Source organism: Mastomys coucha, unplaced genomic scaffold, assembly GCF_008632895.1.
Source record: "Mastomys coucha isolate ucsf_1 unplaced genomic scaffold, UCSF_Mcou_1 pScaffold21, whole genome shotgun sequence".
In the NCBI taxonomy this organism is placed as follows: Eukaryota; Metazoa; Chordata; class Mammalia; order Rodentia; family Muridae; genus Mastomys; species Mastomys coucha.
This window is the reverse complement of record NW_022196904.1, coordinates 26,720,118-26,732,472: the sequence shown is the minus strand read 5'-3', so window position 1 is coordinate 26,732,472 and position 12,355 is coordinate 26,720,118. Positions and strand designations below refer to the sequence as shown.

The 12,355-nt window shown below is 43.8% G+C and overlaps 1 protein-coding gene across 1 annotated transcript; it reads left to right on the top strand.

Annotated features, from left to right (window-relative positions):
• Positions 1-3,074: 3,074 nt before the first annotated feature.
• On the top strand, positions 3,075-11,129 carry Nudt19 (nudix hydrolase 19). Its single transcript, XM_031386210.1, has 3 exons — positions 3,075-3,843; positions 7,015-7,222; positions 10,718-11,129. The coding sequence occupies exons 1-3, from the start codon at positions 3,193-3,195 to the stop codon at positions 10,930-10,932; spliced, it is 1,074 nt and encodes a 357-aa protein (XP_031242070.1). The 5' UTR covers positions 3,075-3,192; the 3' UTR covers positions 10,933-11,129.
• Positions 11,130-12,355: the final 1,226 nt, after the last annotated feature.

Genomic DNA, 12,355 nt, shown 5'->3' with positions numbered 1-12,355 from the left:
TCAAGAAGACATAAAACTATAAACATAGAGGAAAACATGTCTAGGCAAACGAGGATATGTCCAAGGCCTAGGCCTGCAAAGATCTGCCTGGCAGACACTAACTAATGGACCATCTGGTCCTCTCAAATATGGTTTAAGGTCAGATGCTCTGTTGACTCAGATTAACACCAACCTTAGGAATTTTCCACTCTGTTCTGCAAGTAATATTTAATATTTGAGCTAGCCAATCATGTATGACCACACTGATCGCTTTGTTCCCTCAGACCTTTTCCCTATAAAACCCCCTAACTTTCAAGCCCCGTGGTCAGCTCCACTATCTCCTGTGTGAGATAGGTGTGGTGCTGAACCAGGGCGTCCTGAAATTAAAATATACCTCTTGTAATTACATCAAGATGTGGTCTCTCATGATTCCTTGGGTGTACGTCCTCCCGAGATTTGAGTGGGGTTCTCCCCCAGGGGTCTTTCACAGCCTTATTACAATGAAATCCAATGTCTAAAAATCGTTCTTATTTTGGGTTTGTACCACAGTAAGAGCCAAGATTTTAAACTCTAATAAACACAAAACAAACAAACCAAAAGGCTTTATATATTTATGTACATTTAAGAAAATACTAGTAGTGATGTATTATGTTGAAATATACAGTTAATATGTTTGAAGTTATTTAAAATTTATATTGAGAAAAATGTATTTTCACTATTACTGTAGACGAGCATCTACATAAGACTGTTAAATTGATTGTCTTATATCAAACAACTTTTATAATACTTATTTTTATTGTTATATTTTATAAATTTTAAGGAATATGACAAAAGAGATATTGTAGGTATTGAAGGGGGTCTCTGGGAAGAGTTGGGGTACAAAAGGGAAACAAGAATGTGATTTAATTCTATTTACTTGAAATATGTTTTTAAATATTAATAAATTCAGATAAATTGAAATCATGTAACTTTTCTCATCATAATGCAATAAAAGTTAAAAAAAAAAAAAGAGTCACAAAACCACAGAGCCATTTTAGTGAAGTGCCTTTCCTTAAAGCATTTAATCTCCTGTGTAACAGGTTAGTCATCGGCAGTAATAATTGCTTAACCTTATTGGCTTTGGTAAATACTACACAAGTACACTGACAAAGCCTGAAGTGACTCACATATAATATTATCATTCCCAGGATTTGAAAGAAGGTCACCAGTCTAAGTCAGAACTTAACTCCTTCCTATCCATTGCTCTGAACAGTCAACTATCACATTGTGTTGTCTATGTCCTAAGTGCACTTTAAACCAGTCCCCTTTTCCTATTCTACTACCATTCTTTTCATTGAAGCTCTTGTTTCTTGCCTAGTACATTCAATGGCCTCTAGGCCAGGCCCACCCAACTGAGTCAGTATACAGTTGTCAGTATGTCCTTTAAAGACACAGGAGCCATCCTGTTATCACTTGGAGGAGAGAGAGGATTATTTATTTATTTATTTATTTATCTAATGCAGGGGGCTGTTGAGGCTGGGGGGAGGGGTAGGAGGAAGGTAATGGCACTTGCAGCTAAACCTGATGACCTAAGACCTACATTGTGGGAGGAGAGAACTGACTCCTGCAAGTTGTCCTCTGGTGCTACGTGCATTCAATGGCACTTGCAGATATAAGTAAGTAATACATATAAAAAGCAAAAAGTTCCCATAATGACACCTGGTTGCTACAATGGATTTAGAAATGAATTTCAGCTCAAAATTCCTGTTTCAGTGCCAAGAGCATCAGTTTAGACAAGGGTAGTCTGTTGACTCACAGGTAGATGGTAGGTGGTAGGTTATCTTACTAGGGCAGGCGCTTCTCAAACTGTGGCCCCACTTTCTGATTCTGGAGATACAGTAAGTACACAGACACCTCCACCTTTAGACACGTTGGCATTAACAACAACAAAAATCAACTAAAACATGATGAGGCTGGTATACACCTTTAGTCCTAGACTCTGGGAGGCAGAGACATGCAATTAGATCTCTTGTGAGTTCAAGGCCAGCATGGTCTACATAACAAGTTCCCCAAAAGCCAAGACTACATAGTGATACTTTCTCAAAACAAAACAAACAAAACCATCTCTATAGCCTCAAGAATACAACCTAACTCATCCAAAACGTAAAAATACGTGATCAGTTAGGATGGGATTTGCAAAAGTTTGGTGACTTGAGAAACAGCTGCAAAAATGGAGACAGAAACAAGCTGTTTCCAAAAAATAGTCACGGTGTTCTTAGAAGTGCAAGTCCTCCAGCCACTTAAAAGTTGGAGCAGAGGGAAAGCATTGCTAGTCTAGGATTAAACATCTCCCACATAAAAAGAGAACTAATCACACAAAGATAATTTCCCCTGGTCCTCAGGTGTTCTGGCAATAACAGCATCTACAACTTTTTTTTTTAAACATTTATTTTATTTCATTTTTATGTGTATGAGTACACTGTAGCTGTACAGATGACTGTGAGCCATTATGTGTGTGGCTGCTGTTGATCTCAGGACCTCTGCCGGCCCCACTCACTCTGGCGTAATTTTCTGCAGCTGTCTTCAGATGCACCAGAAGAGGGCGTCCGATCTCATTATGGGTGGTTGTGAGCCACCATGTGGTTGCTGGGATCCGAACTCAGGACTTTTGGAAGAGCAGTCAGTGCTCTTACCCGCTGAGCCATCTCGCCAGCCCCAGCATCTACAACTTAAGACAACTTATCCGGAGGGACAGGGACTCGCCAAAGACATTCAAAACTACACAGCAGTTAGTCTAACTTGGCATGATTCACCCATTCGTTTATTAGCATGGTTCCAAGAAAGCTTGCAAAGCTCAGACACCTATCTGTTCTTGGAACCTCCTATATTCCAAAACTCTCCAAGGCAACAGACCAGCGTAGGGTACAAAATCCTAATCACTTGCGTTTAGTGGGAAAAGGTCACAACTAGAGACTGGTTTCCATTCCACACTGTTCGGATCCTGTGCGCCCAGTCGCCGGCTGGTGATTGCAGCAGCAATGACAGGGCGAGAATAACCTTGACTGGACTGCAGGGCACCCGAGGAGGAGCTCTGGCGCGGGAATCACGCTCCTCCCACAAGCAAACCTCTGGAAGCCTCTAGGCAGGCTTTCTCAGGCTCTCAAAATTTATCGGGCTTCTGGACACCCCTCTACGATCCAGCCACTTCATAGGGGGATCTGAAGGACGCCGGCCATGAGCAGCCCGAGCAGCTGGCGGCGGGCAGCCACCCTGATGTTGGCTGCAGGCTGGACCCACTCGAGCCCTGCCGGCTTCCGGCTGCTGCTTCTCCAGCGAGCGCAAAACCAGCGCTTCATGCCCGGCGCGCACGTCTTCCCGGGCGGCGTGCTGGACGCGGCCGACAGCTCGCTGGACTGGATGAGTCTGTTCGCGCCTCGGCACACGCCGCCGCGCTTCGGCCTAGGCCCGGAGCCGCCTCGGCAACCCCCCTTTCCGGGGCTGTTCTACGGCGACGCGGACCCCGAGGCGCTGCCCGATGACGTAGCACTGCGCATCTGTGCCATCCGCGAGACCTTCGAGGAGGCGGGGTTGCTGCTGCTGAGGCCGCGGGACTCGGCTCCAGCTTCTCAGGAGCCCAGTCTCGCGCTGTCACCTCCGGCCGGCCTGGCCGAATGGCGCTCGCGGGTGCGCAGTGACCCACGCTGCTTCCTCCAGCTGTGCGCACACCTGGACTGCACGCCGGACATCTGGGCGCTGCACGACTGGGGTGGCTGGCTCACGCCATACGGGCGAGCCAGACGCCGCTACGACACCACCTTCCTCTTGTGCTGCCTGCGCGAGACCCCGCGCGTGGAGCCCGACCTGGCCGAGGTGGTGGGCTACAAGGTAGGGGTCGCGGGACATCTCTCCCCACCTTCCGGGATGCGCTGAGCCTTACCCCAGGCCAAAGGCGTGAAGACATTGCTTTAGGCTCTCAAGAACTCAAGTCTCACCCTAAGCGTGGCATGGCAGTGCTCCCACCTGCCTGTTCTGGACACTTCACAATTCACTTCATGCCCTAAATCGTTTTAATTCGGGTTTCTAGAATACTTTATAGGATTTCAGTCCCATTAACTTTCTTCTTCCTTCATCTCTTCCTGTTTCTCTGTTCCCATCTCCCTCATCTTTCATTCCCTCTCTCCCTTTCCATCATTCTTCCTTTACTAACCCCTTTGTGTGTGTGTGTGTGTGTGTGTGTGTGTGTGTGTCTGCCTGTCTGTCTCCCTCCCTTTCTTTTTCGTGTCACTTGCACCATGTACAGTTAGTTAGGCTTCGGGCCTAGAACCCGAGGTCTTGAGTGTGCCACCGCTTCAAGTTCATTTTTTATTTATGCAAAATGTTTTCAACTGTCCTTTATTTTTCTTTTGTAAAATAAACAAAATGACTTATTTTAAATTGTGTTCCCATGTGAGAGTATATGCACGTGAGTGCAGCTGCCCACTGATGCCAGAAGTGTCTAATCACCTGGAGCAGGAGTTAAGGAAGGTTGTGAGCCACCCTGAATGGGTGCTGGGTACTGAACTCAGGCCTTCTGCAGGATGGTTCCTCTCCAGATCTCAGTCTCTCGCTCCCCTCCCTGTGTTTCTTTTAACTGCAGTTACACATGTATGAATGCTTCGTTCAACCTTTTTCTTTCAGTATTCCAATTGAATAAACTCAATGGCTGGTTTTGTTTTGTTTTGTTATATTTGGTTTTGTTTTTTGAGACAGGGTTTCTCTGTGTAGCCCTGGCTATCCTAGAACTGACACTGTAGACCAGGCTGACCTTGAACTCAAAGTTCTGCTGCCTCTGTCTCCTAAGTGCTATGATTAAAGGCATGTACCACCACACACAGCTCAATTGTTTAAGTTTGCACCTTTCTTATGAAATATCAACTGTAAATAGTATTTCTGAAAGCATTATAGCTGCCTGTAACTTCAGTTCAAGAAAATCTGATGCCCTCTTCTGCCCTCTTCTGGTGCACAGATGTCTAAGTAGGCAAAACACAACAAATAAAAAGTAGCTAAATATAAAACTAATTTTTTCCTTTTTATTTTATCATGTTGATATTTTCTTTACGTCTTTGGACCAATGGGACTGCTGAGAACAGGAGATAGAAAAGAGTGAGGCAGTGTGATAGTTTTGTCAGTTTGCCACAACCTAGACCTCCTCCCCCAGGAGCCTCTTGGTGCAGACACTTACAGAGCTTCCATGACATAGTGTGGGGACCTGCCTGCTTCTCTTGAGGTACTCACAAATGCCTTTTTCATTCACCCTTTCCTTTGAAGTACTGTCTAAAACCTGGGTGTGCCTGCCCAGACATTCTCTAAAGCTACTCCGATAACCCCCTCCACCAGGTGACCACTTAAAGCATGGTTATCTCCCTTTATCCACCCCGTCTTCCTCCTGCTAGCACCTGCTGAGATCTATAGCTTTGCTCTCTTAAACTGTAGTAAAAATTGTCCTTGAGCTTCTCTTTGACTCTGTTTTTAAATTCATCTCTTTTTTAAAGGTGTATTTATTTATTTTATGTATGAGTACTCTTGCTGTAGCTGTCTTCAGACACACCAGATGAGGGCATCAGATCCCATTACAGATGATTGTGAGCCACCATGTGGTTGCTGGGAATTGAACTCAGGACCTTTGGAAGAGCAATCAGTGCTCTTAACCGCTGAGACACCTCAACAGCCCTAAATTTGTCTTTTAACAAACGAATTTTATTTTATGCATGTGCATGTGTTTTAGTTATCGACTGCATGTGCCTGTGCTTGACATGCTCTGAAGTTTTTGAGTGCACGTTAGCATTGTTATTAGGTCCTTGAATGCTGGATTTTGTTCTATTCTTTTAAATAGTGTTGTACTTTTCCTAGAAGGCAGTTAAGTTATTAGAGATGGACTTTACCCTTTTGAGGTGTGTTTTAAATGGTTTGTGTGTGGTGTGGGTGGGTCTGCAGTAGCATTCATCCTGGAGCTCATTTACCTGCAGTTATATTATGTGGTCCTTCTCTGGTCACTTGAGTGGAAAAGCTCCTTAGATCCAAATGAGGCTTTCCCTCTGTCGGGAATACACTGCTAGGGAAAACTGGAAAACATCTTGTCTCCAGGTAAGCATGGAGAATTTAGTCAGCCACCTCCCAGGTCGTTGCTCTTTCCTCAGACGTTGTCGTGCACGATGAGGTAAGTAGTCAGTAGAGCTTTGGAGTTCAGTTCTGGGTAGACCTTCTCAGGCACATGCTCACCACATGCAGATCCCCTGTGTGAGCCTTGCAAGTTCTGCTCCAGTCTGCTCCAGTCAGTAAGACTCCTGGATGCTGCTTAGCTTCCCCCAGTGCTCTTGGTCTGGGATTGACTTTAAGCAGACAGGTGGGCTCACTTCATTCTATTATGTATTTACTTACTTACTTATAATTAGGCATTTTTGGTATCTGTTTAATTATTAAGTGGCTGTGTAGTGTATAGGTTTAGCTCTTGTGACTGAAAGGATTTTAAAATTTTATTTACTAATTATTAATATTTTAATTGGCATTTTATTATTATTAAGTGTTATTATGTATACTTATTATTTGGTTGTTCATTATTTTTGTTCAACACACATGCAGCTGACCAGGGAGCCCAGAAGAGAGCATTGGATCCCCTAGAACTTGAATTATGGATCGTTGTGAGCTGTCCTGTGTGAGTGCTGGGAACCCAACTCTGGTCTTCTGGAAGAGCGGCAACTGCTTTTAACCCCTGAGGCAGCGCTCTAGCCTCCTGTTCTTTCTTTCTGAGACAGGACCTCATTATCTTGCCCAGGTAGGACTTCAATGCCTGGACTCAAGCAATTTCCCTGCTTCAGCCTCCTGACTAAGCAGGACAGTAGGTACATGGCAGTGCCTGGGCCTCTAAACGCCCTCATGCTGTCTCGGAGAGATCTAGCAAGGCCTCTGGATAAGTTAATGTTTTTCACATCAAGTAGATCTTGTATCGCCATCTAACAACCACAAATCTGGCTGATGACTGAATAAATCTTACAAAGCATCTTCCTTTGTCTCCTACAGTGGTTGTCCCCATCAGAGGCAACTGGATGTTTCCTATCAAAAGAAATCTGGCTGGCACCACCACAGTTCTATGAAGTGAGAAGACTTGAAAAATTTGCCTCTCTCTCTGCTCTGTATAAATTTTGTTCAGATCACCCATTAGAAGTAGCTGAGAAATGGCTGCCAATAATGTTTTTAACTTCTGATGGCTCCATCCTTCTTCTCCCAGGTGAGTCAGAGAAGACCCAGTGCTCCTGTTAGTTAGTATTCATGTTTGGTACAGCCAGGCTTTCTGGCAGTGTTGCCAGGAGAGACAGGAGTTATGCCTGTTTTATATAGCCTCTGCCTGTGGATGTGACTAACCTCTGCCTATAGGCCACATGTGTCCCCTGAAAGCTGTGAATGCAGCCCAATACAAAATATTATGCTTCCTTAAAGTATTGAGGGATATTTTTTCTTAACTTCTTTGTTTTAAAGTTTTTGTTGGTTTTTTTATTGTTATTCAGCTGTATGGTTCTCAGACGTAAGCTTTATTGTCAAGGGTGGCAGTAAATCTCCAACCCCAATAAGCTCATTCAAAGAACAGACAACTCAGTTATAATATTTATAAGCTACACACCTAGATTGGGCAGATTTACCACTACACCACTCTATTCCCCAGCTATGAGATCCTTTGCTACTTGTGGCTTCCCTAAGCCACGTGGTTCTGCTCCATCTTTCTTCCACCTCCTTTTCCTTCATCTTCCTCTGTCTCCTCCATCTCCTCATTTCCTCTTCTCCTTCCTCTCTTCTCCCTCTCTAAAAGCTCCAGCCCCATCTTTCCCTTCCACTGCTCAATCACAGGCTCTATTTAGACTTTAGTCGAGAGGTTTGCTATGCCTGGTGGAATAGTAATTAAAAGAAGGTCAATGTCACCTAGCTGTGTTGGTGCATGCTTTTAATCCCAGTATTTGGGAGGCAGAGACAGGCGGATCTCTGATTTGAAGGCCAGCCTGGTCTACAGCGAGAGTTCCGGGACAATTAGGGCTGTTATACAGTGAAACCTTGTCTCAAAAAAACAAGGGAAGAGAGGGGAAGGTCAGAATCATAAAATACACGTGTTTCTAGTTTGAGTCTGTTCTTGTAACAGATATGATGGCCATAGACAACTTTGGGAGGAAGGAGGCTTATGTCAGACTGTGGGTTATGGTTCATTATTGAGAGAAGCTGGGGCTGGAACGTGAAAGCAGGCTTCAAGCCTTACCACACACAGTATTGCTTCACCAACAAACTCACTTCACAATTAGGAACCATGAAGAATTCTACTTGCTAGCTGGCTCACAAAGGACTGTGCTTAGCTAACTTTCTTATTTAGTTTGGGACCCACTGACTAAGGAATGGTGCCGCCCACAAGTGGGCTATGTCCACCTATATCAAATAACAAATAGGAAAATACTTCCACAGGCCCATATGATCTGAGCAGTCCTTCAATTAAGACTTTATCTCAGGTGACTATAGGCTGTATGGTTTTATCCAAGTTAACTTTAGGACACATAGTGTTTATTTTTATTTATTTTTGAGAAAATCTCTAATGTAGATCTCAGGCTGGTGTAGAACTTGGTGTTTATCCCAGGCTGGCATCCTCCTTACCGGTGGATCTCTGATTTGGGACTATTACCACTATGCCCAGCCCATAATGTTTATTATAACTAGAAATTCTGAATTTATGCATAAATATATTTCCTAGGCACAGACAAAAATCTCTAATCATGCATTTTCTCACCTTTATATTTTTATTTCAAATTATGAGAACTTGTAGACTGTCAGCTTATTTGAATTAGGAAGATTGTCGGTGGTCAGTTATAGTTTGGCAAACACTGATTAGTGTTGGGGCAAGCACTATGTGTCCTGTAGTATTTCATACCTGCCTCTTCAGTTCCTGATAATACTGATAAGATTTGTTATTCACCCTTCAGAAGGATAGTGTAGCAGGGTTTAAGACTTTATTTTATGTATATGAATGTTTGCCTACATGTATGTATGTGTACCACCAATGTCCTTAATATCCACAGAGGCCAAAAGAGCATCGATTTCCTAGAACTGAAGTTACAGGTTGTAGTGTGCTGCCATGTGTGTCCTGGGACAAGAACTTAGGTCCTCTGGAAGAGCAGCCAGTGTTCTTAACCCCTGAACCATCTCTCTAACCCCTAGCAGTTTTAATACAAGTGATAATTCATCTAAATTGACTTGGTGATTGTGATATGACTCAGTCAGTAAGTCCTTGCTGTATAAGCACAAGATATGAATTCATATCGCCAGTACCCATGTTAGAGGCCAGCCTGCTGGTCATTTTAATCCAAGCTAAGCAGGTGAAGACAGGAGATCGTTTGGGCTTGCTGTCTCATTAAATGAATGAGCTCCAGGTTTGGTGAGAGTCTGTGCCTCAAAACATAAAGTGGACAAAAAAAAAAAAAAGTAAAAGTTGGGCAGTGGTGGCGCACGCCTTTAATCCCCGCACTTGGGAGACAGAGGCAGGCGGATTTCTGAGTTAGAGGACAGCCTGGTCTACAGAGTGAGTTCCAGGACAGCCAGGGCTACACAGAGAAACCCTGTCTTGTACCCCCACCCTCCCCCAACAAAAAAAGGTGGAGAGTGACTGACGAAGACCCCCAGTGTCAACTTCTGACCTTCACACCTGCACACACATGTAAGTACATAAGGAAAAATTTAAGCAAAAAATGAATTAACCATAAGATTATCAGAACAAACTTGTATTGAAACATCAGAATCCTTGTTATTAAGACCAACATTAATGTTACTATTTAATAGACTAGAGAGAGTCATGAAGTAGTTCAGAGCTTGCCGTGCTCTTGACTAGGCATGTGACTTGGTGGAGGACTTTTCCTCAACTGCATCAAGGCCTCAGTCGTAATTCCCAGTGCTGCTGAACAATGATAAAAATCATTGCAGCTTACAATGGAAACACTATAGTCATCATCCATTCTGATGTGCCCAAAGAAAATGCTTATTTTGGAGGTAGACATAAAGTAGGGTTATTAAAATCCAACACAGAGGAATAGAGAGCTGGCTAGGTCAGTAAAATGTTAGCTTGCAAGTGTGAAGGCCTGAGTTTGGGTCCCCTGAAGTGGTGCAGAGAGGCCTGGTGATAGGCATCTCTGATCTCAGCCTTGCAGTAGTGGAATGAGAGGCAGACACAGGCAGATCCCAAGTATCCTGGCCTAAGTCAGAAAGTTCCAGGGCATAAGGAATCCTATCTGAGACAAAAGGTGGAAAGTTCTGGAGGAACACCAAGGTCATTCTCTGACCCTCCTGCTTCCTTGCCTGTAGCCATGCACAGGCTTGGTGGAGGGAGAAACCCAACCCTAGCAGGCTGGTCTCTGACCTCCACCTGCATGAATATAATCACCACATGCTCCTCCTTCCCTCTCCCCCCACTCAATAAAAACCTGAAACAGAGCCAGTCTCAGTGGTTAGAAGCTGTGTTGCTGCTCTCTCAGAGGATCTGAGTTCAGTCCCCAGTACCCACCCTAGGCAGTATAAATCCACACATACATATATACCTGGATTAATAATAAAATAAATTTAAAAACTAGCAACAAGAAAAACACCAACTAAGCTTCAACATGAAATACATCCAAAAAACCACTGCTTTATGTCCTTGATACGATGGGGGGGGGGCTTATGAAACAATGCTCTGTGGAAATAAATTTTTAATATTTTTCAGGAGATGAGCTGTATGTGAAAGACTCAGACTTCTTAGAAAAGAATATGTCTACTGACAAAAAGACTGAAGAAATCATGAAGGAAGGCAAAGTAGTTAACCGAATTGTGATCCACAGTCCTCATGTCTATGAAATCTACATGACTCTTCTGTCAAAGAATAAGCATGTGTACCCTGGGAACTACATCGTGAATAAAAGCCGTACTGCCCACCTGTAAGCTGCGCTACTTATGTACTGTTAGCGAATAATGAGGGTCAACTGAACCTGCCTAAAATCTAAGGAATGTGCCCATAAAAGTCACAACGAGGTGTTTCCTGTGTCACCTGCGTTTTGGGAGCCTCTGCCATTTGTCAAATTGTACAGCAAGCCAAATATAAAATATACGCAGTATTAAAGCTCTTGTTGTCAAGAGAATGGTTTCACAATGGTTGTTTTATTAGTTGAACATCAGAAAGGGGTCTCCTACCATCTTCTAACTGTCCCATGTGTTAGCAGGTTTCCTGGCGTGCTGTGGAGATTGAGCCCCAGATCTTTTACACTTCTGCAGGAGTTAATTTAGAGATCCCTAGTTAAACAGTGCTGAGGGTCTGATGTGAGATGTCCCCCACTCACTCCCTAGTTGGTAGCTCTGTTTTGGCAGGTTGTGAAAACAGAGGGGCAGGATTCAGCTAGAAAAAATGGGTCTTGAGGGGTTCAGTCCCCGCTCTGTGCCAGCAGAGTTCTTTGTTTCCTCATGTGAGGAGATGTGAGCAGGCTGCCTCAGGTTTCTGCCTCCATGAAAGTCATGTTTCTGTCAGGCATTTGATCATAGTAAGGAAAGTATTAATGCAAATAAACAGTGAACATCCTTCAAGGGTGATGTCATGTTCTTACTCAACTTGATAATTAACATACAGTATTTGGTTTAAAACCAAATGGCATTCATTTTGACATGCAACTTATATTTTTTTATTCTACTTATTTATGTACACACACACACAGGAGTGCATATCATGGAACATGTGTAGAGGGCAGAGAATACTTCTTTCCTGCTGTGTGTGGGTCCTGTACATTAAGCTCAGGTCAGGAAGCCATAAAAAAAAACACAGGCTGGTGAGATAGCTCAGAAGGTCAAGGCACTTACTGTGTACATGCCTGACGACCTGAGTTTGATCCCTGGAACCCATGTAAAGGTGTGAAGAGAGGACCTGCTTTACAAAGGACTTGCTTTTTGTCCCCCCATGGGTGCCACAGAACTTGTGCCCTCGCACACACCTAATGCACACACAGACACCATAAAACTCATCAGCTTTTATATACTTACGAAGTAGTAGTTAATGAGGCTGGAGAATGTTAAATTCACAGGAATTTAATATGTTTAATGTGGGTGACTAATGATCTTCATTAACTAAAGGTGAGAAATGATAGTTAAAAGTACTGGGGTGTGCATGTGCACTCACACACGAGAGATCGTGCGTGCGTGTGTGTGTGTGTGTGTGTGTGTGTGTGTGTGTGTGTGTGTGTGTGTGTGTGTTTGAGACAGGGTCTCTACATAGCCCTGGCTGTCCTGTAACTCACTATGTGTGGGGAGCAGTGAAGCTGGAGAGACATTCGCCATGGCAAGATGGCACCTACTTCCGCTGTTAACTCCTAGTAAACAA